Consider the following 27,528-nt stretch of genomic DNA (forward strand, 5'->3'; position numbering starts at 1 on the left):
GACCTTTATTATGTTTAACCTTTATTATGATTATTATTATGCTTTATTATGTTTATTTATTATGTTTAACTTTCATTATGTCTTAAGTTATTGTAAAAAGGCAAGAAAACTAAAAAAAAATGTAAAAGATGGTGGAATTAACCTAAATTCCTATTTAAGTACTCAACTTTCAGTGTCTGAGTTCTCAATTCTTAGTTCTGTTTAGTGCATGACCCTATCTTCACCTGGTGGATCTGGCACTACGTCAATGTGAACATTACTTAGGATTCATTTAATTATTCAAAGCTTCTAATTCACCTTCTATTATTTTTAAATAAACTCCAGATTTTGGAGCAAACTCCAGGAGCACTATCCAAAACAGCATAGGGTTTTTTGTTAAACATCTAGGCACACTGAAAGTAAGCTCCCATTCAGACAGAAAGGAATGTGCTGTGTGTACCAGTGGAGCATGGAAAGATAACTTGAGGGTGACAAGAAAAAAACATAATAGAATAGTATTAATTTACAGTTAACTCGAGTACCTTCAAAAGAAAACATTAATTTTGCCTTTCAGTGTCTTTGGTCTAATGAACTCTACTTCAGCCATTAGAAAAGGACTTGTAATTAGAAGTGGTTTAAGGCACCAAGATGCTCTCAGCTGCAACACCCCAGCTCTTCTTTATTCTCTCCCTCAAGGGCCTTTTTTTTTCCAGTTCAGTGAGCTGGGGAGGCATACAAGACTGTAGGGACTGGAACTGGGAAAAGGAGATGGATCTTCTGTAGGAGTGTGGAAAACAAAGGCTTCTTAGACTGGCAGTTTCTGAGTCATTGGAAACAAGCACTCCTTATTTCAGTGGGCTGAGACAAAAGGGCATCTGTATTAAGTGTTGGGTGTGAGGGAAGAAAGAGAAAATGGCCACCTACAGCTCAAGACAGTTCCCTCCCAGAGCATCTACTGTCCTAGTTCTGCAGAATCACTCTTCTATATATAGCTAAAAAGCCTCAAGCCAGCTCTGCTTATAACAAATCTACAGAGGCAAGCAACACCTGGTGCTTTGTATTGTGTCAAGGATACATAGTCTATTCAACTAAAACTATTTACATTTTAAATTTTATATTATTTAGCAAAAAAAAGAACTGTAATTCCTGATTCTTCATCAAAGAGCAAAGAAAATATGCAACATTCCACTTACCTATGCCCCACGAGACACATCATTTCTATTTTAAAAGCAAAGCTCACCTAGACTTTGTCCAAGAAATCACTTCAAGTGTGTTTATAAAATAACCTTACTATATTCATTCCTTCTAGAAAACAAATAAAACTTCCCAAAATAATGAAAATATATATTAAAAATAGAAATAAAATTCTATTTTGTCATATAAATATATTTTGAAACAAAACCATCGACAGCTAACACATTTTTTTTCACAAGAGAAATACGATGTTGTTTTTCCTCCAAATACCTTTTTTTCCATGCCTACCTTTAATTGCTGGTACTTTAGGGTAACCTACCATCATCCCGATTGGAGCATTCATCATTTATCAGACAGCACCATATTTAGAATACAACTATCTTAGATATTACAAAAATTGTGGTTTATATATACTTTTGTATTGTTTTATGGATGTTCTGTGGAGCTGGAATTTTAGGACACACAGAAAGAATGTATGTGTTACAGGAAGAAATAGAAACCTCATCCTTGGAAGTGTTCAGTGGGGCTTTGAGCAACTGGTCTAGTGGAAGATGACCCTAACCATTGTAGGATGTCGGAACCATATGATCTTTAAGGTCCCTTCCAACTTAAACCATTCTATGATTATAGGAAATAAAGTAATTTCTTTCAAAGAAACAGATGTTTGGTGATGGAAAATTTCATTTTAGCGTAACAAAATATTCCTCAGACTAACTATCTAGTATTTCTAAAATGTAGTACTTCTAACATTTGCAAAGTCTGCTCTTTTCTGGTTTCATCCCAAATACATGCTGCAAGGGAAAGATGCCAATACTTCTTAGTTTCAAAAGCTTTTGAAACTTTAAACACAAACCAAACTTCTTTAGAAAGTCCATAGTGAAAGTCAATGAGAGCAACCTTTGACAGGAATCACCCACTTTAAAAAATATTTTTTTTTAATTTAGACTTGACACTTTTTATATAGAGCTGTAACTTTTTTGTACACTGTTCATGGCTATTTCCACAGAAATATGGAATCCTAGACTGTTGGGGTTTTTTTTAAATTCAACCATAGTCTGATAGAAAGAGCTACCCCAACGGTACTATGGTATCAGAAGTTTATTGTTGGTGAGCACTTAAATGTGAGGTTTGTTCAGCATAAAAATAAAATGTTTATTTTCTACATTACTCCAGCAAATTCCCAAGTCCTGAAAGGTTTTTTTTTTTCTACATGTGTTACTACCAGTGTAAATTAGGGCTTCAGTCTAACAAATGACCTCTTTCACACCTAAGAAACAAAAAAGTCACTTTTGTATTGAAATATTTTAATGTCCACTAGTTTTACGGTTTAGTTTAAGAATTATGACCTTAACTTTGGAATCTGGACTTTAATAATATGATTTAATTCCTGCACACCTTTAAATTCATACTCATAATCATAAAAGAGGATGTTGCTGATAGCATGGTAGGGAGTAAATTCAGTACATACCTCATAGCCAGGGCTGACAGGAGACTGACAGGGAGTTGGAAAGAAGAAAAAACAGAAAGAAGAAATAAGGGGGAGAAAAAGACAGAAAATAATGTTATTTTAGAAGCAAGCATGAATGTGGGATCATATTATACTCTCATACTTTTTTATAGAATAAATGCTTAAGAACTGCATTTGAGCTGAGACATGGAAAAATCTGGCTTGCATTGTGTCCTCCTAGTTCTACTTTGTTTTTTAGCGTTTCCGTTGATGAGTTTTACAATACTAAGTAAAGAATTAAAAGAAGATTTTATTCTTTGGAGGTAGATTTTTAAAGCTGTACTCAAATATAGTCCCCATTCAATTTTCAGTTCAAATGAAATGTTTCATTGGCTAATGAAAACATTTATACCCAAACTGAAACTGTTTCTGTGCATGGTGGTTCCCTTTGCAAGGATAATTAAATTACACAGTTTGCATGATTCCACATCATCCTGCCTCAAAGATTTTTAAATGACAAAATTTCATAAGATAGGGCATAACTGATTCACTTCATGTCATTTTTCCAGAAGGCAGGCTTACATGCTGCGTCTCCTATCAGGTGCACACAACCTCAACAAAAAAAGAAGAAATAACTCAGTTAGGTAATTACATCTATCAAAGATCTCCAGGAATTATTCTCCTCTGACTCTACATGGTAATTGGGGGAAAAAATACATTTATTTTAGTCCTATCAGTTGAAGAACTGATAAATATAACAGAGATTATATTTTGTTAGCAGTGATTCAAGTAACACATCAATACTAGTAATCAACTATACACTTTTAAGAACAAGGTTGATGTTTTTTCAGTATATTCACACTGACTGTACAAAAATGAAAGTCATTCTAAAGTGCATGGTTTGATTGGCATCACCATATAAACTGTCATAAAACTTAACACACAAGCACTGCGGAAGAATTGAGTCCAAAGGACAGATCTGGTACACGAGAACTGACAAAGCTTATGCCACTTTTAAAAAACAGAGTGGAGGGGCAGGAATAGAAAGACACTCAAAGGAAAAAAAAAATAAACAGAACAAAAGACATACAGAAGCCATGTGTGAGAGCATTTCCAAAAATCTGGTAAATGATACCATGACTTCATGAAATCAAAGTCAGATAAGAAAACTATTTAAATACTTTCTTTGTGCATGCATGTGTGATGTTCTCAATCATTAACACAGCGGCACCAGTGTTTACAAGTTCTCAGAGAAGTAGAGCCTGCAGTAGAGATGACACTGCATTTCTTTACTGGCAATTTTAATGCTTACAAACATTTTGAAATATATAGCATTGCAAAATGGGTATTTTTATAAAAGTTATTATATAAAAATGTGTCAGCAAACAACACAGTCATATAATTCAAAATGTTTTCAAACTGAAAAATTTTTGCTACATTTTAACTGTACAGTGCAGTGAATATAGAGGGTATACCAGGATGCTCACTCATACAATTTTTTTAACAACAACAACAACAAAAGACAGAGAGATCCGAATGAGGCCCAGCCTTCCTCAAAATTTTCTGTCTTGGCCTAAGTAATTTCTGAAACAACCTGCTGAGAATTATGATTAATCCATAAACATTTGTTGCTGTAGTTTGCAGAACTTAAGCACCTTACTCATTTATGCAGCTTTTCAATTAAAAATATAGATTCATAATGTTAACCTTAATTTCCAAGTAGCTTTAGACTAATGATAATCAGTAGCATAAGTACATAATTATGGTTCGTAGATGGTACTGCATCTAACACCATGTCTACATAATTTGCAATAGTGTCCTTTTAGTATGTCAAGTTTAATAAGTTTAATATTCTAATTGAGAGGAAAACATGATAATTGTTGTGTGTACTTATAAATTCTTTCCTCTCTTAAACCTTAAGGTTTTCAAAACCTTCACTTAGGAGTGGATTAATTTATACACCATGTAAAATCTTAACTATCCACGTATATTATGACCATGAGTGCTAAAAAGAACAAACATGCAAAAATAAAAAATAGGCATCATTGCCATTTACTCCAATCAACATTTTGGTCTCAGAAGAGTTGCTTTCATTTCAGAAAAGTAATACATTAATGAATATACAAGTATACCATATATTTACGTGCTTTTGTGTATACTGTATATCTATATATACATCTACACGTATATATATACAGGCATATAAATACATTCACCACAAAGTGAATGTATTTATTTAAGGATTCAAGGATCTAATGGAGATTTCTCCTACTTTCTTCTGAACACCCAGAAATACGCTAAATAAGCAGGCTTCAACTAATTAACTAATTTACTGCAACAGATACTGAGTTTAATGCTGTGGTGTCTGGGTCACAGCGTTCTAAAGAGACCCATCTTTCCTATTTCATAAGCCAAAGGAAATAATGGTCTGATACAGAAGAAATTCAACATCTAGTTCCAGAAGAGATTCTCCACGATCCAACTACTTATATTGGCACGGGTGGCAGTTTTAGATATTAAAAATAACCTAATTCTTGACAAAGGAGGAGACTCCTGGGAGTATCAGAAGTGACACATACCTCAAACTCACATACGTTAAGCTGGTGACCTCCCCTTTACATCAAGATGCCTTCTCTTACTTTATAATTTAAATACCACCCCTCCTCTGTAGTCTGTAACAGGCAAAACCAGATTCTATTGCATGATATGTCATCGTTTCTTAGTTCCTCCCATTCCCTCTACAGCTAGGGAATCCCATACCAGAAGGGCTTCATCCGTCACGCTCGGTGAGGGCTCTGCAGAAACTGTCCGAATGGTGCTCAGTCCTGTTAGGGATACATTTGACAGGCGTCTTTTTCGTACACCACTGCAGTTGTTAGGAATTTTAAATGCACATCTCTTATGGTAGTTTAGACCACATCCTGAAAAGAGAAATTTAAAACCATCTGATTATGGTTTACTACTCAAAAAAGCAAATAATTTTGGATTTTTTCAAAAATGACAAATTCTAAAACATTACCCTTAATTTTGAATAAATTTTTCCTCTACTCTGCTCTTGTAGTCTAGTAAATTTTTAGAGAGATAATGTTATCAGGTCCAAATAGATACATCTACAGCCAGTGGTTTTTCTCTGATTTTTCAAAATCTGTGGTCTCAAAGTACAGGAAATTTCTACGACCAGCACTTGGGAGGCAAGGAAGTCTCACTGCATACAGTATATTCTATTGGATTCACTCTACCAGAAGTCAAATAGATGCAACAAAATGAGAAAACTTGGCTATTACAATGTCACATGGATTGACAGTAACTTCACTTAAATAATCTGAATTACTGTGATACAAAATGAGACAGAGGTTCATTAAGAATTGTAAGAGAAGAGTAAGGCATGAAGCCTTTTCTTAAAAATGCATATCAACCAAATTTTTTTACACTCAAGGTTACAGAACCGTATTTAAGATGCCTTAGAGCAGTCAAAAAGATAAGTTCTTTAATCAGTTATTTATATCTTATCAATTTAAAAGCAGCATTAGACACAACAAACAGAAGCAGAATGGAAAAGTCTCTTCTTTAGACTGAAAAATTACATCTCACTGCAGCTTACCTTCACATTTGAGTCCCTGACGCACCAGCCCCCAGAGCATCTCTCCACAATGGTCACAGAAGGCAGGAGCCCGATATGAATGAACAAACAGAGCATGGGGTCGGATCTGAAAGTCTTCAAATGTAGCAGAAGCTGTAACAGTAAGAACATACAAAAAATGAACAGAATTAGTAACATAACTACTGCTCTTCACTTATTAGGTACTTCATCAAAGAACAAAGCAAAACTCCTTTTGGCCACTGTGATGCTGAACCGTGAATTTGGAATTGTTCACTGCATAATAGTTTGAAGATAAAAAGGGTGATGATATACCTTCATACTACAATGACCACTGGAAAAAGTATAAAGCTGCATTTACAAACCTGCAGCAATGATGTCTCTGACAGTATTTTTCCAATCAAACACAGGAATAAAATAGCATATCAACATTTACCAAAATTGTCAGAGTTAAATCAAACGTCAGAAATTTTTCAAAATACTCTTTTACAGGCTTGACTCACTACACCTTGAAAGTGTATGTACATAAAATAAACTGAACACATCCAGTAAAGAAATACTGCAATTTTTTGGCAAATAAATGAAAGTGTATCTAAAATAGTTTGTTTCTGCTGAGCACTTAGTATAATTAATTCAGCAGCCTACATTGGTATTGGTGAACTGATCACACAAGTTAAAAACATATATTAGAGCTTAAAAACAAAACATGTAATGATATACCCAAATTTCAGTAAAGAAAAAGTCCTTGCTTGGCAGCCTGGAAGATGGTTGGGCATTTCCTGAAGTACCAAATCCTTACAAAGTGACATGAGCCTGCAACTAGTGTAACAGCTGAAAAAGTTAGAGGGGCTAGTTAAAGGCACTAGTGCAAACTATAAAAATAACCAACTAAAGTGTTTTTAAAACTATTTATAATACAGAGGCAACCAGTACCACAGCACTTTCAAAAACAGACAAATGAAATGTTTTCTTTTTCTTAATAAATATCTTAAACATATATCAAATGTCTAAAGAAATATCTGTCAAATGTTGTTAAATACTAATCACATATGCAAACATTTGATCTCATTCAGACTGCCATTTAAACAAGTTATTAGTGTGCTTACTCTTCACAGAAACCAGGATGAATGCAACAGGTATGCAGCCACTTGACCAAAATACTTTTCTTTCAACAGAAATACATTCCTGATTTGCAACTGACAGAAAGAAAAAAAACCAAAACCACACCCAAAACCAAAACAACCTTCTCCCCCCCAGCCCTGTTTTATAATGGTTCAATTCAAAGGAATTCCTAGAAGATCCAAATACCCTGGCTTGTTCCTTGTCTAGTAATGAAAAGAGAACCAAAAATCTGCATACCAATCAAGAAAACATTTTTAACTTACTAGAGAAGGGTATCAATAAAGACTTTTGCCCTGGTCTCAGTTGCTTCTCTGCAAAAAACTGCTACCCTTTTCCAAAATTGTCCACAGAAAAATAAGTTTCTAGTCTCAACCAGTCTTGAGATCTATTAACAAAAGTATTTAGAATACCGTCACAAAAGTAGCATCCAACTATTCCAATAATATCAAACTTCACTTTTTAAAAAAGTTTTTATAAAACAATCCAAATCATTTAACAGTTTGTTTATTTCAGGATTTCCCTTTCTTCTCTCAAGATTATTTCATAAAAAGCCATCTTACAAAAGTTTACTTAATTCATAACACTAGGACTTCATAAAACAGTCCAAAATATTAGAAACATCCGGAAACTAAATTAAATAGTTTAGTATTATCGGAAAATATTAGGTCAGGCATATTTTTCACTCAAGGGCATTCAAACACTTGTTCAAATATATTATTTTTTTTTACTTTTTCACTGTTATATATATATATATATTCACTGTTAAGACAATGCTCACCCTGTAACAATGCTCTCCTTGGTGTACTAGAAAACACAACTCATCACAGAATGGGTCGGGTTGGGAAGCCACCACTGAGGGTCTTCTGGTCCAACTTCCCTGCTCAAGCAGTGTCATCTGAGAGCACATGGCACAGGATTGCTCCAGATGGTTCTTTAATATCTCTAGTGTGGGAGACTCCACACAGCCCCTCTGTGCAATCTGTTCCAGTTCTCGGTCACTGCACAGTAAAGAAGTTCTTCCTTATATTCAGGTGGAACTTCCTATACATAGGTTTTTGCCCATCGCCTCTTGTCCTATTACTTGGCACCACCAAAAAGAGCCTGGCTCCACCTTCACGACACCCCTCCCTTCAGAACACATTTTAGAAGTTGAATAGATTTCTTGTGATTTTACTTTAGGACTCAGAGTGAACCATCTTTTTGTGCACGTTGCCAGAAGTTTTTCTGTGCTTCCAACCAAATCAAAGAATATGCAGGAAGCGTCAAGCACTGAAAGCTTTAAAAAATATTTTGATGTTATTAAAATAAAAATATACATTTGTATACTTCACTTGCACAAAGAGAGCAAAATACAGGCATATTAATTTCCCTATTTCATTTCATATTGAAGATAGGAATTCAGACAACACCTTCCCAGTAGATCACTGATCTGTGAAGTTCAAAAAGGATTTGTTTTTCAGGGCCTCTATTATCACCAGCATGTACACACAGGAGGAAAAGTTGTCACAGACAGGCAGCAGACACCTGTATGGTCCCACCACATATGGGAACCAACTCAGCTGTGATAGGTCAGCAGCTGGATGAGATCAAATTATGGATGCATATCATACTGACCCTTGATAATTCAGTTCCTCTTCTCTTGCCTGGTTCATGAAATCATGATATATATGTGAGGACAGGGTCTTCAGCATTTTGGAAACTCCAGCCACACAACACACTACAACATGCTACAATATCTCCTCAGCAACTCAGCTATAAACACATCACTAAGCATTCTCCACTTCCCATCTCTCTACTTGTCTCCTTCAGACTTTCCATTTAGAGTTTCAAGCCCCAGCTCTTCTGTTCCAGACTTTTATTCATGGATTTTGCATAGCATATTTACCTACAGCTTTATGAAGAGTATTGCGATTAACATCTCTGATTCTTTGCAAATGAAATGAACATGGAAAAGATATATACGTATGTATGTAGAAGCCTTTCCAAGGGTATGTAGCAAAACTGGAACACCACATTCTACCAGCTTAGATCTGCAATGTACCCTTTCTTTGCTGTTGTGTTTCTAGCTTAAATTTGCACATGCAAATATAAAATCAAGAAGCTGATGGAAACAAGATACTCAGTGAGTATGCACTTCTCTCCTATGAGAAGACAAGGAAGACCCTACCGTTAACACCCTCAAGACATGATAGCCATGAATTTTGATAACATATATATGAATTTTAGAGATACTAATTTTCTGTTTATAAAAATAAACCTTCCTGAGGTTTTTTCTAGAAGCATGAACCAAACCACTACTAAAACAAGGGACATGTAGAATAAAAACAGTCCAAATCTCAGCCTAGCAAAGGATTAATGTATCTAAGTTCACGGAAATTGCATTGAATAACCTAATGCTATGCCTGTATTTAAGTTCTCTTTTGCATCAATGATACTGACAAAACTGGAAAACTGGAAAACAGTTTTACATTGATTTACCAGGTAGTTTTACAAATAGTGCACCAAAACCACAAATAGCCTAATAAAAATCAGTAACTCAGTTAACTTCAATTAGTTTAATAATTTAGATAATGGAGTAAAAAATATTATCTAAAAATAGCTTTAAAAAACTGGCGATTGTGAAAGTATATATAATTTTCTTCGTAGAAGTAAACCTGAAATCAAAGTCTCCCATGAGTAGTTTTGCCTTAGGAAGTGATTTATAAATTAGGTCCTCCTTTTAAACTTCTTTCTACCATCTAGTCAGTCAACTTTTTAAAATTACATTTCTAGGAAGCCATTAACATTCAAAGCTTTAACTTTCAGAATATTCTGGTTATTCACTGAGAAAAAAAACTCCAAAGCATGGCTGATGAAAAGAAAGAGATCTATATTTTTTCCAAATTAAATTGAGGCCTTTCTTGGTAACAAAAACCTTCTGTAATCAGGTTACCCTTTTGCTTTGACAGAGTAATGATGGGGTGAAGAGAATTCTGTGGCTGTATGTAAAATTGTACTGTAAAAAAAAAGGGGGGGCCTCCAAATAGGGTTATAAGCACAGCTTAAAAAACTTAATTACCCTGCAGAAAAGTTTGCAATATTATGTTCTTAATATGACACTGTTACACTGTTAACTCCTAGACTACCTTGTCATCATCTACGTAAGCTTTCCTTATATCACCAGAACACAGACATGGAAATTGCAACAGTTTTGACAAGACTATTTCATCAGGTCTATTAATGACTTGGCTGTTAATGGCTAGTACTCCTTGTTCTGGGCTCAGCAGCAGACCTATCATTCAGCACAGCTGGAAAGTAAAACATGAAGACATTACAAATCAGAGAGGCAAGGTCTCGCTTTCAGAAAGGCAATTTACTTCATCATTTTGTGTTCTAAGTCCAAAGGGGCTTTGAACTACAAGCAAAGGTGAGATCCTGCTATTATGAGTAACAGAACTTCACATAATGGGCACTGTCATCTTGCATCCACGCCTCTCATGGCAGAAGAAACCATCCATCATAGGACTAGCAGTATCTTGCAGCTACAAAAAGCAGGCATTCTCCTGCTTCCTTCTCCCATTTGGAATGCATTTAAGAGTAATATATTCTGTTGAGTTCCTGCAGACATTTGCAACTTGAGTCATTACTTAAAAGAAGTGCAGGCATCCATCACTTAAAAAAAAAATATAACTCACAACTATACACTACTAAACTTCAAGCACTGGTTAAAAAGTAACAATTAATGACTGAGTATACAGCTCAGCTGGACTAAGAGAAAGGAAACCATTTTATTCTTTTCAATGTTCCAATCCTGCCAATCAAATACAGTTTGAGTTTCCAGAGTTTCATTTAAGTTAGTAGAGTTCTGGAAGTTCATACAGGTCAAAGAGGCCATATCTGATCTCCATACTAAAATCTGAATTAAAAACTAAACTAAAATTATCAGTACCTTAATACTGACTAGAAATAATCAATTCCTAAAATCTATACATGGGCACATTTGTAATCATTCTGTTTCTTTACTTGTTCTGCTTTGAAGTATGGAAACTTCAATAAGGAAAATTTGAATCCACTAAGCTTTCTGGATATGAATATGAGTGTTTTAGCACTCTAAATTTTACATACAGGGAAAAAATCCTTCTAATACAATAAATTTCATTCTGTTTTCTTTACCTGTTTTGGCTTTATCCCAACGCTTTAGGTAAAACCAGCTCTAATTAGGAATGCTAAGCTGACATTCAGATAGGAAGTGGGGACAAAGGGAGAAATACATTTTCAGAACTGAATTTGGAACTCTTGAGCAAAAGTCTGCTACTTGCTAAATGCAACTGGTACAGGCTAGCTGCAATTTTTTTATAATACTCAGACTAACCAAAAGCTGCATGTCCTCGATTCTCCAGTGACAGAGATACAGGAAACCGAATCACCTGCTACAAGGCTGATACCATGTTGTGCTGCTGCACCTGGACTATTTAATTTGGAAATGTGAGCTTGGCTGTCCAGAAAGCCAAGGAAAAGGAAAAGAAAGGTCTCCAAAAAGAAACTGTAACGTCAGAAAGAAGGGGGGCTGGAAGGGCAAGGGTGTAAACCCTGCTTTGAGAGAAGATGCTGGAAACAGGGGAAGATCCCTGGGACCAGAGAGATGGAGGCCAGGGAACCTCCATGCATTTTGATCAATGATGCCCAAGGTTGGTAGCTGCAATGATGGCACAGCATGAACAAGCAAGACTTTGTGCCCAGCCTTCCTTGGCCAGCAGCTACCTCCTTACTGAGGAGGAGCAGCAGGAAGCTGGCAAACGTAAGGCTGGGAAGGGAGCAAATGAGCCAGCGTGGGAGGCATTCAAGTAAAGCTCTCATCTCCTTCCTTCTTAAATCCCAGTATCCAGATTCACTATGGGCTGTTGTTTACACTGTCTCATCAGCGACAGGAGATTGAAGTAATAAACTGAAGGCGACAATAAACCACTTGCAAGAATTTTTCCAGTGCTAGCTCAGAATTTTAAGCAGAGTGATAATAAAAGATTAACATTTATGAGTCAATGTGCTTGATTCATCTGTACACTCTGAATTTTTAAAGTTCAGTTTTGATGTACTTCTATTTATTTGTGAATGATTCCACAGTTTCAAATCAAAAAACTATACAGCTCACTAGGTTTAAGTTAATTTGAAATCCCATCACTCAATTCTTTCATTATGAGTTCAGCCATTTTTCACCCAAGTGGAAAAAACAGCAAGACCTTACTTCACAGCTTCAGGCCCTGTTAATCACAAAACACTGCAAAGGTATCAATTTAGCATAGTAAAAAAATTAAATACTCTGCAGCTTTACTGGTGCTATTGATGCAGTGATCAAAATTGATTCTGACTACTGGCACTAAGGAGCAGGCCCAAAAGAAAAAAAGAAAAGGCTCTTGCTCCTTTCCTATGCTCTGACTGATCTAAATTAGTATCTTAAAGAAAATGTTATGAGTCCTTTACATCTTTAGTTCCTCTGACTTTTTTTATGTTCTTCACAGTTCTTTTCCAAGGATTCTGAAAAAAACCTCCAAAAGAAAGGGTGCTCAGAAAGAATTAATAGCACTTGTAAAACATATTTAATTCTCACAAGTTTCTTTCATAAAAGATTAAGATTTTTTTGCTATATGGTGAATAAATGCTACTGGCTAGAAGTATAATGGAATTAAAAGTACAATCTTATGCTGAATTCAGTAAGGAATGAAGGAACCACCTCAGCATACATTAAATTATTTTTAACAAACTATACTGTTAATTATCTGCAAAAGTTTAGATATCTTTTAGAATTACCCTAAGAATTCATAAATATATACCATTACAGAACAAATACAAGTGGGTTGTTCTGGGGTTTTTTTGCATAGTTTTATTGGATGTCCAGAGGCCCTGATGGGATGCACCCAGCAGTACTGAGGGAACTGGCTGATGTCCTTGTGAGGCCACCCTCCATAATCTTTAAATGAACATGATGATTGGAAGAAATGCCTGAATTCTGGAGGAAAGCAAATGTCATTTCCACCTTCAAGAAGGGTGAGAAACAGGACATAAGGGAACTACATGCCCGGCAGCCTCACCTCTGGGAGGTGATGAAACAACAAACCCTAGCATGACCACTTCTGGAATATGCTTTACTGTCTGTCTGATTAATAATGCTTTCTTAAGGGCTCAGATCTTTGATGAGACCATCAGAGATATGGAAACAGAAGCATGACTGTATACAACCATTCAGTTTTCTCAGCCCCACTTGAATCTTCCTAGGATAACACTAGAAAGGGGAGAAGGGAAATTAAAAATGCTAAAGAAATGCACAAGATGACATAACCTGGAAGAAATAAATTAATTATTATTCTGAATTGTGGTTGATTTTTAAAAAATTGTTTACAAAAATTCAATAATGATTCATCATAGAAACATCTCCAGTGCCCAGCCAGGTAGATCAGAAGGTCAAAATTATGTAAGCAAAATGTTTAGTTGCTCACTAAAGACAACAGAAGTGTTCTACTCACAACATGTTTACTCAATATTTCACCCATGCACATAAATAATTAGAAATTAACACCAGGAAATGGTGATATTAATATTCCCCACATGACATTCTGTGTTCAGTTGCTGTGAACAGCTATGACAGATGAGGAAAACCACTAGAGGCACGGAAGAGACTTACATATAAGGAGAGATTAAAAGACTGGAATTGTTTTGTTTGGAGAGGAAATGAGTAAGACTTTACTGGACTCAAGAAGAGGAGGAAGCAGACCCCCTCCCTCCCCCTCCAAAAAAAAAAAAAAAAACAAACCAGGAAACAAACATAACTGCTACAGAATAACCTTTTGCACTACCAAACTACAGTGATAGGAGTCTTCATGTCCTAAGAAGCAGGAAAGCTCTCCAAACTTCTTTTTGGCAACAAGTCACATCCTAACTATGTTAACAGAAACATTTTTGGAGCCTCTTTAAAAGCCAGAGTGAGCCAGATTTCAGCTGGAATGACAATATCTCCAGGCTTAAGTCATACTAACATCGAGATATAAAAACAAGCAGACTGCAATCAGCGGCAGTTCCGGAGTATCCTTCTCCTTAGTTGCCATTTCAGATTGTTACGTTCCCCAAGGGAAGGCGGTTTGCTTGTTTGTGCTGAGACCTCTTTTAGCTACAAATCTCAAGCACTTCCTAAAAGAATATGTGTATCTTGCCACAAACGGCTGCAAACGTAATTTACTGGAAATTACTATATGAGTGTGCACTTCTATTTGATCTCTCAAAATCAAAGCCAGCAGCCAGCCAATGGAAATAAATTCAATGAGTTCAACCGTGATATTGAAAGATATATTTTTTCATAAGCCATATTTAATTTGAAGCCTACTGAAGCACTGAGTTATTGAGACAACTTCAGAAAGACTAAAAAAGCAGAGAGATTCTCCAAACAGTAGATTTTTTTCCTGACTTACATTTGAGCAGTGTAGAATACACTGTCGAGCATGTACATAAGTTGTCTGATGGACAAGTTATTCCCAGTGGGTTACCCTATCGGCGACTGACGGAGAGATGGGAAGACTGATTCATGATCAGAACTCGATTTTACTCAGGTTTTCTAAGAATTTATATACTATTTCAGCAAGGTTAATAATTTTTACTACAATAATTAGGTTAAAAGATCATACAAGCAACCTATGCATTTTACAACATCTTTATTGTAAGAGATTGATTGAATCTTTTCTCTTAAGCAAGTTTAATCTCATCTTCTCATAAGCTCAAAGTTCTGTTTGTCTTTGCCATGGCATCCTAGTCACCAGACTAGCTATGCTAATTAAGTCTGTCTCACTCTCAGTCTTGTGTATTCCCACATCACCCTTTATTTTTCTATGTGCTGAATCATTTATAGCTACTCTCTAATCAAGACCACTACTACCATTTAACAAACACACTGATACAAATGTTTAATCAAGCACATACTGGTCAAAGAAACCATTAAACAAATCAGTCAAACAAAATCCTGTATGACAAATCAGAGTTTTCTGCTTAGCTGAAGTTTTCTTACCCAAATATTCAAAAAAATTTTTATACAGAGATGATTATTTTTTTCCTAATGTACAACTCCAACTGAACCTATAGCAGTGGCCTCCAAAGTGAGGCGCACACACCCCTGGGTGTGCAAAAGACAATTTCATAGGGTGAAGAAAGAAAACATTATAACTTCAGCTACACATACAAATTTTAAATAAATAAATACACATACTGAAGATATATGTGTGAAGATTTTTAGTGATAAGGTATGCAAAAAAGAATTTGGACTTTGCCACTATATCTTTCAGAAAAGCTCAAGTGCTATTAAAGACACATATCCTGTGAAATAACTTACAGCTACACCCATGTTTCACATACCATAGATGTAAAGACAGACTAAACAGTAAATAAATTTGTAGAACAGTAAACACAGTTGATATATCCTTTGATAAAAATATGATTTTTATTACCATGCACTTTTTTCCATCAATGCCTTTTTAATTATAAGCCTTCCATATTGATTCCGAATGCTAATCAGATTATAGCATTGCATTGTAAGTCTAAATGAGCACACAAATATCCATAAAAATACTGGACAACATACTGCAGACTCCAAGTTTCATTCATCACCTCAAGTCTTTGGAGAAAGGATCAGCTGACATGGGGACTGCTGAAATATAAATCTTGAATAACATATTGAGTTACTGTTACTAAGCGGATTATGTTAAACTCAGTCAAAATTATAGTATCTAAAATCTCTTTTAAAAAGATAAATGTGATATGTATCATATGAAGAAAACTGAGTAAAAATTATTAAGGTAAAAAAAATTGCCTCATTAATTAAGAATACTTGAAGAAGAATAAGGTTTGGGTTTTTTTAACTCCAGAGGCATTAAAATAAATATAACATACAAATAAAATCAAGATTTAATTTCGTCTGCTTTGGAAGTTGGTAGGTATTTTTTAATGCATTAACTGCAATTAATGTCGCTAATCGGCTTCAATTCCATCTTTCTTGGAAAGCTGACTGTACAACTTATTGAGGTGAGGCCACTCACTGGTAAAGTGGTATGACATGAAATATGTCTTTTTTCAGTGACATCATGTGATAGGAACACAAAAGCATAAGAATTACTGGATCAGACAAAAATCTACTAAGCCTGGAATCTTGTCTTTGAAAGAGTTCTCAAAGCAACATCAGCATCCTCTGAAGCAGAGAAGGTGACAAAGGTAGATGACACAAGGGCAGTGACATTACAAGCCATTTTCTGTTCTATGGCTACACCTGACACTTTACTGGTACTCATTCATGAATGTATTTAACAGCACAGACTTAAGTACCTTGCTGGTAACCTGCTTCCACTGCGAAAACAACATGCACTTCTACCCTTTGCTTCCTAAGTCATAAACAGTTACTTATCCATTTGAGAATTCACCCTGTCCTCTCATGAAAGCATAGTTTCTTTATGAGCATTTCGACTGAGAGCGTTTGAATTAAATCTGGAAAACCATGTGAAACATCTCAAATGAACCAACACTTTCATTAAAGAGCACACAAAATGAAAAGGTATTCCCTCAAAAAATCAGACAATTAGAGATGTATAAGGTTGGATATTTGGATGGATCTATTAGGTAGCAGTGGAACAATGACCTCATATATAGGCACTGTCCACTGTTTATCATATATAACACAGTTATTTATAGAAGAAAAGACAATGAGGCTAACATAAACAAAAAAAGAATCTTTCAGTCCTGAGAACCTCAAACACAATCATCTATCTGAAATTCATGACCCAAGAACAATGTCAGATTAATGAACAGTGAGGGATACAAAATCAGTCAACTTTAACCTAATCACAAATGAGCCTTTATCTCTACAGAAATAAGAAAAATTATAGCTAGAGAAAATTGAAAGGACATAGAGGAAGAATAATTCTTAAAGACTTCATGTCAGACAGAATAAAGATATTTGTATTTCTCAAGACACCAAAAAACAGGATGCTAACATAGCCATGAAGGCACCAAGAGAAGGATGCTCTTCAATCACAACAAAGCAAAATCAAACTGTGACCAAGTATGTAAGTACTATATAACATTATGTTCAGAGATATAACTTCATAGTGTTTCATCTCAAGTTGAACTAACACTACAATCCAGTTATGTGTTGATAAATGGCATTTACTGTAATTGTATAGCTATCCACAGCTTTTATTCAGCACAGTATATTTTATCATAGGCAGTATAAACTGTGCTGAATCAAAATAAAAGGTCCGCATCTAACAACGAGGTGATCTACCATCTATGTGATATTACAACAGAAACAGCTTCTTAACAATAGCAGTGGATCAATTCCTGCCCTCATCAGCTCAGCAAGGAACGTAAAATAGCTGCTATCTAACTTTCTTGCTTCAGGAATCCTGCCAAGTGAGCACAACTGCTCACAGCAAGCAGATGAAATACATTTCACTAATTCACACAAGAAGCTAACGTTTCACTGTCTGCTTTCCAGCAGCAGACAAAAACCTCTTAAATCTCAATCTAACTTTGCCCAGTAAAAACAAGATAGAATTTTTATAAATAAACCCATATTAAAACTGTAAATATAATTATTTCCTTCTAAATCATGAAAAGATTTGGCAAATTTACACAGCAGTTTGAAATAAACTTCATGAACAAGGTACAAAAGAGGACCAACTATGCTGATAAAAACATGTTTAAAGACATTAGAAGTAATTGTTTCCTTGAAGTCCTCAGAAAGAGAATACAGATGTACAGAACCGCAGCAATTGTCATCTGTCAAGCTTGTTCTGTAGATTCTGTGAAACAACAAATACCGTTATTCTGAAAAAAGTCACAGATACACAGATGAAAGGTGGCAATTGCATCTACAGACAGCTTTAAATAATACTTTCAACACATCATTCATTTCAGAAGGGCACTAACTCACCTAGTAGATCTTTCCAGATCTCATGGAAAAACTTTAAGTAAAAACCTGTTAACTATTTAACTTCTCTGCAAAGAAAGGGTATGAAGGACAGCACCAATCATTCATATCAATTCACTGGCATCAACAAATTGCAGTTGAAATAAATTATTTTTATAAGCTACTCAAAACAACACTGAAGCTCTCCAAAAACCTAGGAGTTAACTAAAAGAAGAGAGTTTGTCACAGCAATAATAATCCATTCTTTTCAAAGTTATTGTGAATTTTACATTATGCTATTTTAATAATTAATGTTTGCATCCCGTGTTTCATGAGTGGAACATGAAAGTTAACTTTCCAGAGGTCCAGTTGGAGATTTCAGCAAATGCTACTTGATCACATCAAGACTGAAGAATATTTTTCAGCTTAAACTCACTTTACATAAATATGCTTCCTTCTCTTGAGCAAACCATAAGACTACATTTTAGAGAGAGAGAGAGCGCTCCAAAAAGATGTAACTTCTGGTTTCTATTCCTTTCAGTGTTTCTGAATGACTGACAACTCATTTCCAGCCATCTCCGACTGTAACTTTGACTGCAACTTTGACTGCAATTTCTGTACCTTGCTTCCTGATTTTGGGCTGCCTACTAATTTTTTATGGTATTCTAATAAAAGGAACCCCTCCTACAAATATACTTTGATAAAATCCTTTCTCCAAAGATTCATATCCTTTTCAGTCTGAAATGCCACAGAACTAGGTATATGTAGGATTCAAGGAACACATTAGCAGAGACTTCCACAGAAGTAGTAAAGAATTTTCCTCCTTTGTGCATCTGAAGACAAGATGAACTTCCCATTCCCAATATTTTGAAGAAAAAATTGAATAGAAAATACACAGCTGAGAAAACAGAAACACGGTAAGTTATGTATTACTGCCAGAAAGGTATCAGTGATGCTGTTCAATGAATGCCCAGGAGTGCAGCCTAATAAAACCAAATGTATTCAACATCCAAATTTTTGGTTCTAATACATTTCTCAAGTGTTCCCATTTTCCTGTACAAACAGTATCAGAATCCCATAACTAAAGTGTTCAAAGAGATGCGATACTTTAAAATACATAAAATAAAAGGAAGAAAATAATAGAAGTAAAACTAAACCCATATTTATTAGGGCTACCACATTCATAATAAAAGTTCCCTTTTCCTCTTTTAGTGTGCAGCTAACTATATCTCATACACTTTTGCTTCCACTCTTATAATAATGCTTGACCTTTCAGTTCCAAAATGCCAGAATCTATAGTGGCACTGAACCACAATTCATCTGGCTGACTGCGAGAGCCTGTGCCTATCTCCTCTGGATGAGTCAGCAGACAGACACAACATTTGTTCACATTACATGATTCTTGCAGTCCATTAAAATACTACATCGTATTGTACCAATGCAAAATGCAAGTAATAATGTTCATTAGGAATACAAAAGCACAGCAGGTGCTGCAATATGAGCTGAGTCAATTTCTTGTGTTTAACCAGAAATCTTTAACATGAACTGTTTCAGTTATATTGCATGACATCTGCAAGTACAATTTTCTTCACTAAAATGGACTAAGGTGCTACAGCTACAGTGAGCAACACCTCTCCCCTGGGAGTTTCTGTAGATAATTTTCAGCTCCTTCAAGAACTTGTAATATAAGCTGCAAACCAGAAATCAATCATATTTACTAAATCTTAAACTGCCAAGAATGTAAGTGCAGTAGGAAAAAAAAAAATCATGGGTGGTCCAGCTTTTTAAATGAAGTTTTAAGTCAACTACAATGAAAAACAGGAAATGCATAGTACTGATTGTATAACCCTGAATATGAGGACTGACAGTTCAGCTTTCTCTACTCTGACTAGTATTGACCTGAGCAATAAAAAATGAATGCAGTCCATCAGTACAGCTTTTGACAACAGATACCAGTGCCTCAGGGAATGCTGACCCAAAGCACAAGGACTTTTCAGCAGCAAAGCCATAGCAGTAACAATGTGTTCTACTGCCTCTTTTGGACATGACATTCAAAAACAATTACCATAATATGCCTTGAATTTACAGAACTTTAGAAAATATATTCTGTTTAGCTCTCTGTAATGAAGGCTAGAAATAAAACAATCAGTTCAACATATGAGCACATATTGTATTTCATTTGTCCTTCTACCAGTCAAGCACTCAATATCATATGCCGTAGGGCTGAAGGGCAATCTCTTCTGTTTTCAGGAGGTTTTTTTAATCCCTTCAAAATAAATTTTCAAAGCATATTATTAAACATCCTGAAAAAGACTTCTTATGGCCCTGTATTTAGATAGACTTTGTCCTTTAATTAAAAAGGAGATAACCCATCCACAGCTACTTTGATATGCGCTATTGCCAAAATCCACAATAATTTAAAACTATGTCTGAGTATTTTTTAATAAGAAACTGCCTGCATTAATTTGAGTAATTCCCTAAACATGACAGATTATTTGTACAGTTCTTTCTCATTTTCAGTGTTGCAAAACTGGGAATACTTTCCCCCCCTTTATGTGACACAGGAATTGTCTGCAAAAATGAACTGCTGCATTTAGTTTAAGCTCATCTGGGGGAGGATACTAATGCCTTCAAGTGTTTATTGAGGAAACATGTTTAATTTGAGACATTTAACTGAAGGTTTTCATTTGTAATAGTGCCATTAGTCAGACCATGATATATTAGCAGTTTCATATGCTGTCCGTTGCTCCTAAAGATTTAAACAGCTACTTGCCTATTTTTGGTGAGCTAGAAGGTATGTGATCTACACTTCAGAAGCATATAAACAATGTATCAAATAAAGCACTAAAGTCCTCGTTAACTTTGTTCACTGCATCACAATTACTGATGTGGAGTGATTATGTTCTGTGGGAAATATTAAACTCAGATTACTGGTATCTTTTTGAAAGTGAAAAACTTGTTTCCTGATATGAAAAAAATTAATGATGACTTACAAGCATGACAGGCATTATTCCTTATTTCACTTTTTCCTATTCTAATCAAAGAATACGGAATAGGGTCCTATGCAAGAAAACTAGGTTTAAAAGCTCAGTTGGCTTAGATTATGTGACCTAGGTCTTACTTACACTCTTTTCAGCACCCATTAAGACTTGGCCTTTCTCTTCACTAATCCTATACTCTTCCACAGTTGCAATTTTTACTTTCATATGGCATACATGTCTCTGTACTTTTAAGTGTCTTTCCAGATGCTCAACTGCCATGTTCCAACAGCAAAAATTCAACCCTTCAACCAATCTTCCAAAGTTTAGTTTTACTTGCCAAATAACACCTTTACATCTTTACGGTTCCAGCATTCACTCTACTGCACAACCTTGCAAACTTTGCACCATTCCCAGTCACATAGCCCATATCTTCTTACATTCAAGCTTTTGACAAGTCCTATTGACACCTAATGACATCCTCAGACTTCCTCTATATTTAAGTCACATAACTGTGCTCTCCCCTACCTCTCATAATTTGAAGAAATAAATCATGTTAAGAGTCAGAGCAGTCTTGTAAAGCATAATTATGCAGGGCTTTGAAAAATCAATTACTCTATTTCCAGTGGACATTTTCATAGCACTCTACATAAAGCAAAAAGCTTATTCACATTAACCTCCTGCTTAGCTAGTAATATGGATGAAAGGGGTTGTTACAAAATATACAGGGCAACAGAAAAAAAAAGTAAAAGATATAATATGCCTATATATGTCTGAGATAGGAATCAAGAAAAAGGAAATCTTGGTTGTATGGACTCTCTCCTACGCTGGGTCAAAATCTAACTGGGAGAAAACTGCTCTGGATATTTTCATTTGCAAAAGAATGACAGTAATTTTCATTGGTTTATAGTTACCTGATAAGACAACTTCAACTAGGTCTCCTTCTTGGATATCTGCAGCTGATTTCACCAACTGGAGAATGTTTTCAGAGGTAGGGTCATGGCGGAAGAGCAAGATTTTGTCGTACATTCCATAAAAACCACATTCAGGAAACTGCAAATACAAACCCATGAGAATTTACTATGCTGTAAAACACATAACTGTAAAATACAAAACTGTAAAACACAATTAATGTGTAATGAAATTTTGAGGGCAGACTGGACCACTCCTCAAATCAAATAGGTATGACTTAAGATATATGTGATATATATTTTTTTAATCTATGAAAATATTTATCACTCTATTCTAAAAATTGTTTTCCCCCAAGCAAGTAAGCTCATTTGCCTCTCTCTTCCTGTGAACAATGCAGTGTCCACTAGGAAATGAGACAGAAGTAAATGTATCCTGCAGACACTGCTGGTAACTTTTTCCTCACACAAGTTCCTGAATAACATGTTTCAATTAGACCTGGAACAGGTGTTTGGACTAAATGTCCTTTGGAGTGTCCCTCTAGTCTATAATATATTACAATACATTATTCCATGATTCTATGTTCTCTCCCCAGATGTCTGCCCAAAAGATGCGTTGAAGACAAAAGAAATATATTTCAGCTCTGTCTAAGATGCAACGCTTAAATGATAACTCAATATGAAACATGTATTTTTTGAGACTGAAGTTACCAGGGACATAAAACAATGTCTCAAAACAATATTTCAAAATGTAATCATAATCATTTGTTTCAATGCAGAGAAAGTGGAGCTTCAAAATCCTATTAAATCCTGTTTAAACTAAAAAAGTCTTCTTACAAGTTCTGAGGTTATACACTGGAGATTATTATCTAGATAACTTTTTTCCTTCTTTTTTTTTAATTTGCTTGGTTTTCTGCAGAAAAAAAAAAGTGCTTTTTTCATGCTCCCAGCCTAAAGAACTAAGACTTTGTTCTGAAAACACAACCAAGAAGCCCTTTCTATGTTACAAAAAATTCCACTCAATTTTATATCAATGCACTACTCCGTGTTTTGGCAACGTGCATTAAAAAAACACAGTGGCAAGTGCAGCCAGAGAAGTAAACTCGTATGTTTTGAGGTTATCCACAAGCACAGTGGCATTCCTAGGAATTTTTTCTTCTAGAGGCAGTGAAATACTATTCTTCAAAATGGGAACTCCTGATCCTTTTCAAAAACTGCAAGATTTTTCTCATTTCACTGGATTTCAGAAACACCACAGGCATTTCCCTCTAAATTCATTATGATTTAAATTGTTTGCTCTCTCTTTATATGCCCATTCCATTTGCTTTTTTCAAATATCTCTACTTTTTCTACCTAAAAAAAATTTGCAAAATGACCCATACTATGCATGTATGTAGAAATAAGTGTATCATGAGGTAAACGTTATTATATTCTGTAGAAAAAAGAAAATTCAGTCACAGCATTTTTTGATAAAATACACACAAGAAATATCTTCTGTTTGAATTAGTTTCCCCCAGATACACTACTCTCACGTCAAAACAGTCGCTTTGATGGTGCAATTCTTCAAACATTGTATAAGGACCAACAGTGACAAAAATTCCTTCAGCTAAGCTTATTACTGCCAACAATAATGCTGATATGCACAGACCAAAGTAAACAAAAAGAAGCCACGATGCCTGGTATGACACCACCATAAACAGCATTCAGTTTTGCTAAACCCGAAACAAAAGAGGGAAACTGTGGTACTGGAGCAAAATTCCCCAATACCAACAGGCAGCCTTGTTTCAGTATAATAGCTGCTTAAAGCAGAATTACTAGAGTTAAATGGTCATTATAATTGCCATGATGAGGAAGTACAGTACATCTCTAAGAATCAGGAGTGGAAGACTTGCTTACAAGGGGTTCAGAAACAGGATGTATTTCTAGCTGCTTAACAAGTCATCAGTAGTCATTAAGACATCAAAGCTGTCCATAAACACCTTGTTTGCCTACTCCAAGTGTGAAGTAAAATGAATCACTTCAATGGCCTTTCATCGTAGTTCAGTCAAAGATGCTTTACTTTACAAGTGAAAGAGGAAAATGACCTTTACAGCATAACTTGCTTATCTGCCGCAGTTTAGCTGAGTACTTCAAATGTGTCCTGCCTCCCCCTGTTCAGAAATAAAAAGATCAGTTTTTAACCTGATTACTTACCAGTAATTCTAGGTTCCAGATTTAAAAATTTAGCAAAATTCCTAAATCAACTCAAGTCTATCCCATCTTGATGTTATTTATTAGATACCCTTCTGTCTTGGTTTAAGAAAATGTTAAGGGAAACACTCTAAAATTAGTTCTCCCCCTTTGTTTTAACCAATCCCTTTCCACCAATACGGAGAAACAAAATATGAGCAGATAAAAGTGAAAAAATAAATTTGCTAACAAGTGGAACTGCAACAGGCAAGTAAAAGACTTTTATTCCAAACATTGAGCATTCAGAAAATGCTGAACATGTCTTATATAACACTGTAGTAGCTTTTATGAAAGAGGTAAAAAGAGGAAGTGTTACTAGCATTTGAAGTCACCTGTAATAAGCACACTGAAATTGTGTGCTTCTTTAATTTTCTAAAAAAATTACATCAAGATTATCTACTCATAAGACTTTAGAGAAATACAAAATAAAATCACGTTTTCAGATTAAAAACATTGCTGATCAGGATCTCAAGTAATAATTTGTTATTGTCCAGACTGTGGGCACTACGGCAGCAGATCATCCATAAAACACCGGGTTAAAAGGAGCCTCAGTACTAATCTTTCCACAGCAGATACAAAACAGAAGCAAACATTTTGGTGTTTTTACCCTTGGACATGGTAAACACCTCAAGAAAATCCACCAAAATATTTTACCAATAACCACATAGAAGCCAAGTGATTATGCAAATTCTGGATTTTCAATTAAAAAACCGTCAAGTGATACTACAAAAAAAAAAAAAAAGTAGACTCAAATTTCAATAACTAGAACATCTAATCGCAAGTATTCAATAATTCATTTAATCCACTATCCATTGCATCAGTCAGTAATTTCAATGGCATTGGTCCCTCCACATGCAAATACAAGCTGAACTATGTACATCCATAACCATGCTGTTATTAATAGTTGAAACAAAGATCAAAGAGAAGCTGACAAAAGAAAAGATTACTTATTTTAAAACTCTATTTATTGGGACAATCCAACAATTTTATTATTAGAGAATGAAACCTTACAAGACCTGATATATCTAAATTATAGATATAATGTATTTCCAAAATGCTAACGTATTTCCAGATTGAGTTGTGAAGCTTTCAAAACTTAATTAATAATAACAAATCATATACACAGTTATCTGAATGGACAACCTACTCAACTTCTCTGGTAAGCCACAATTTAGAAAGGAAATTAACTTCAAAGAAAGGTAAGACACTCGAAGGTAGACAACTCTTCACTAGTTTGGTTTAACAGTTACATATTTGAAAGATTAGCATAGTAGCTATGTCAAATGATGACCACATGAGAAATAAATTTCTTCCACCTGAAGAAGTTAACCTGGAAGAACTGGAAAACACATACTCTAAAAAATGATGATGTTTCATTGCAATTAGGACTGCTGTCTAACAGTCAAAAAAGTCTGTTGCTGTGATAATTTTGCAAAAATATTTCTTTAGGCATATAAAAATTGCAACATACAGACAGACGGATTCCCACAGCTAAGAGTGAAAAAGAAAAAAGTAATCTTCCTGTTTCTGTCTTTTTGTATGTTACTACAATTTTGCACATCTTCTGAAAGGGTTAGTTTCTGTTGCTTTATTCTAGGAAATCATGAGAGCTGTTTCTTTTTTAATTTTTTCAGTCATCACTGAACTTTTCCTTAAAATTAAATTTAATTGTATTTTTAGGGATGACCGGTTTTTTTCTTCTAGATTAGTAGGTTTTTAGAGGCCCTTAGCGATTACCATAATTGCACCTGCACAAGAACTTTGATAAAACCTGGAAGTCTTTTGCAGCACAAAGATATTGACTGAGCACACATAAGGGCTGTGGGTTAAACAATGTCTTCACAGCATGTGGAGAAGGTGAGTCACACTGAATATTTGTTAACTTAACTGGCTAAAACACAAGTAACCTTGACCTGACCTAAACAAGACTGTTGAACTAACCCTAACACGTGCATAAATAAATAAGTAAATAAATAGTCTTAGCTCAATACCACCGTTTTAGTATAAACATATAAATGTACAAAACTTTTAAAACAATCACATTAACCAAACTGAAACATTTTTCTTTTATATTCTTAAAATAACAGTGCATTTTAATTTTAGAAGTCAGAATTTCCTTTCCCTGCAGAGGTTAGAACACAGCAAAATCAGGACACTGAAAAGTCAGTGTTTCGTCACGAGGACTGCCTAAATTTTCACTTAGTTGTGGCAGCCATTATTAACTCACTTGCAAAACTCAAGAGATTTTTAAAGGGCTCTATTTACCAATGCTATCATGAAAATACTAGTCTTATACATAAAGAAAATACCACAAGACTTCATGGTTTTGTTGTAAGAAACATCAGTTAGCGTTCAAAGACTTTCTCCACATATACACCACTACAGTTACTACAAAGTAACACAAACGCAGGAGTTCAAACTAAAGTTTACACTGGGGCTGTGTAGATCACATGTAACAACGGCTGAGTACAAACAGGAGGTGGAGCTTGCTCCAGCAGCGGTGGCATCTCCGCCTCAATCCAGGTTGTCACATTCTGTGCTTAAGACACCTCAGAAATGGTGACTCACCCCAGACCTGTCCAGTAACTGCATCTGCACTTGCCAGGCAGACAAACGGCAAGGACAGGCAACGAACTATTTCCTTTCCTTGCTTTCCTTCTTTTTTATTCTTCCCAGGCAACCAGACTTTAGTTATACAGGAAGGAGAAGGGTCAGAAAATACAAGGAGTAATACCAATCAACTTGATGCTGCCTCTATTGCAGTACTACCCAAGACAGGTCATACCCATTTGTCACAGGTTCAGAAAACCAGATGAAGGACAGATGAACAAGTATCTTCATTTGGAAAGGAAAAGGGACAAGTGAAAAAATCTTGAAAGGCGAGAAGAGGTGACCAGAGCAAGGAAAACACACTTAGAAGAGAGACACAGGAAAGACCTTGACCCTTGAGGACACCCAAGAGCCAGATTTACAAGGGTTAAAGTGCTGAACGGGAAGAGCAATATAGGTCTTTGCTCCCTTTTTTGCCTTTGCATTCCTAAAAAGATGTAATAGAAAGTTTGCTCTCAATCTAACTGCTAAGTGAAACAGACAAGTTACTAAGAATATGCCAACTATACAAGCTAGGAACCATTCTACGGATCCACAGCTAAGGGGCA

At 35.3% G+C, this 27,528-nt stretch overlaps 1 protein-coding gene across 2 annotated transcripts in view; it reads right to left on the bottom strand.

Moving 5' to 3' along the window:
• Window positions 1–27,528, bottom strand: part of PRKD1 (protein kinase D1) — a 118,358-nt gene that overhangs the window by 36,088 nt on the left and 54,742 nt on the right. Inside the window, exons 2-5 of one of the 2 annotated variants that reach the window (XM_066188360.1) lie at window positions 22,148–22,286; window positions 6,222–6,353; window positions 5,381–5,541; window positions 2,642–2,665 (exon numbers count right to left, since the gene is read on the bottom strand). In XM_066188360.1, coding sequence (XP_066044457.1) covers window positions 2,642–2,665; window positions 5,381–5,541; window positions 6,222–6,353; window positions 22,148–22,286 — 456 coding nt within the window. The remainder of the gene's footprint in view (window positions 1–2,641; window positions 2,666–5,380; window positions 5,542–6,221; window positions 6,354–22,147; window positions 22,287–27,528) is intronic. The other variant, XM_066188361.1, reaches the window with a different exon arrangement.

This window comes from Chamaea fasciata, unplaced genomic scaffold (genome assembly GCF_029207755.1).
Source record: "Chamaea fasciata isolate MVZ Bird 193981 ecotype frontalis unplaced genomic scaffold, bChaFas1.0.hap1 SCAF_7, whole genome shotgun sequence".
Lineage (NCBI taxonomy): Eukaryota > Metazoa > Chordata > Aves > Passeriformes > Sylviidae > Chamaea > Chamaea fasciata.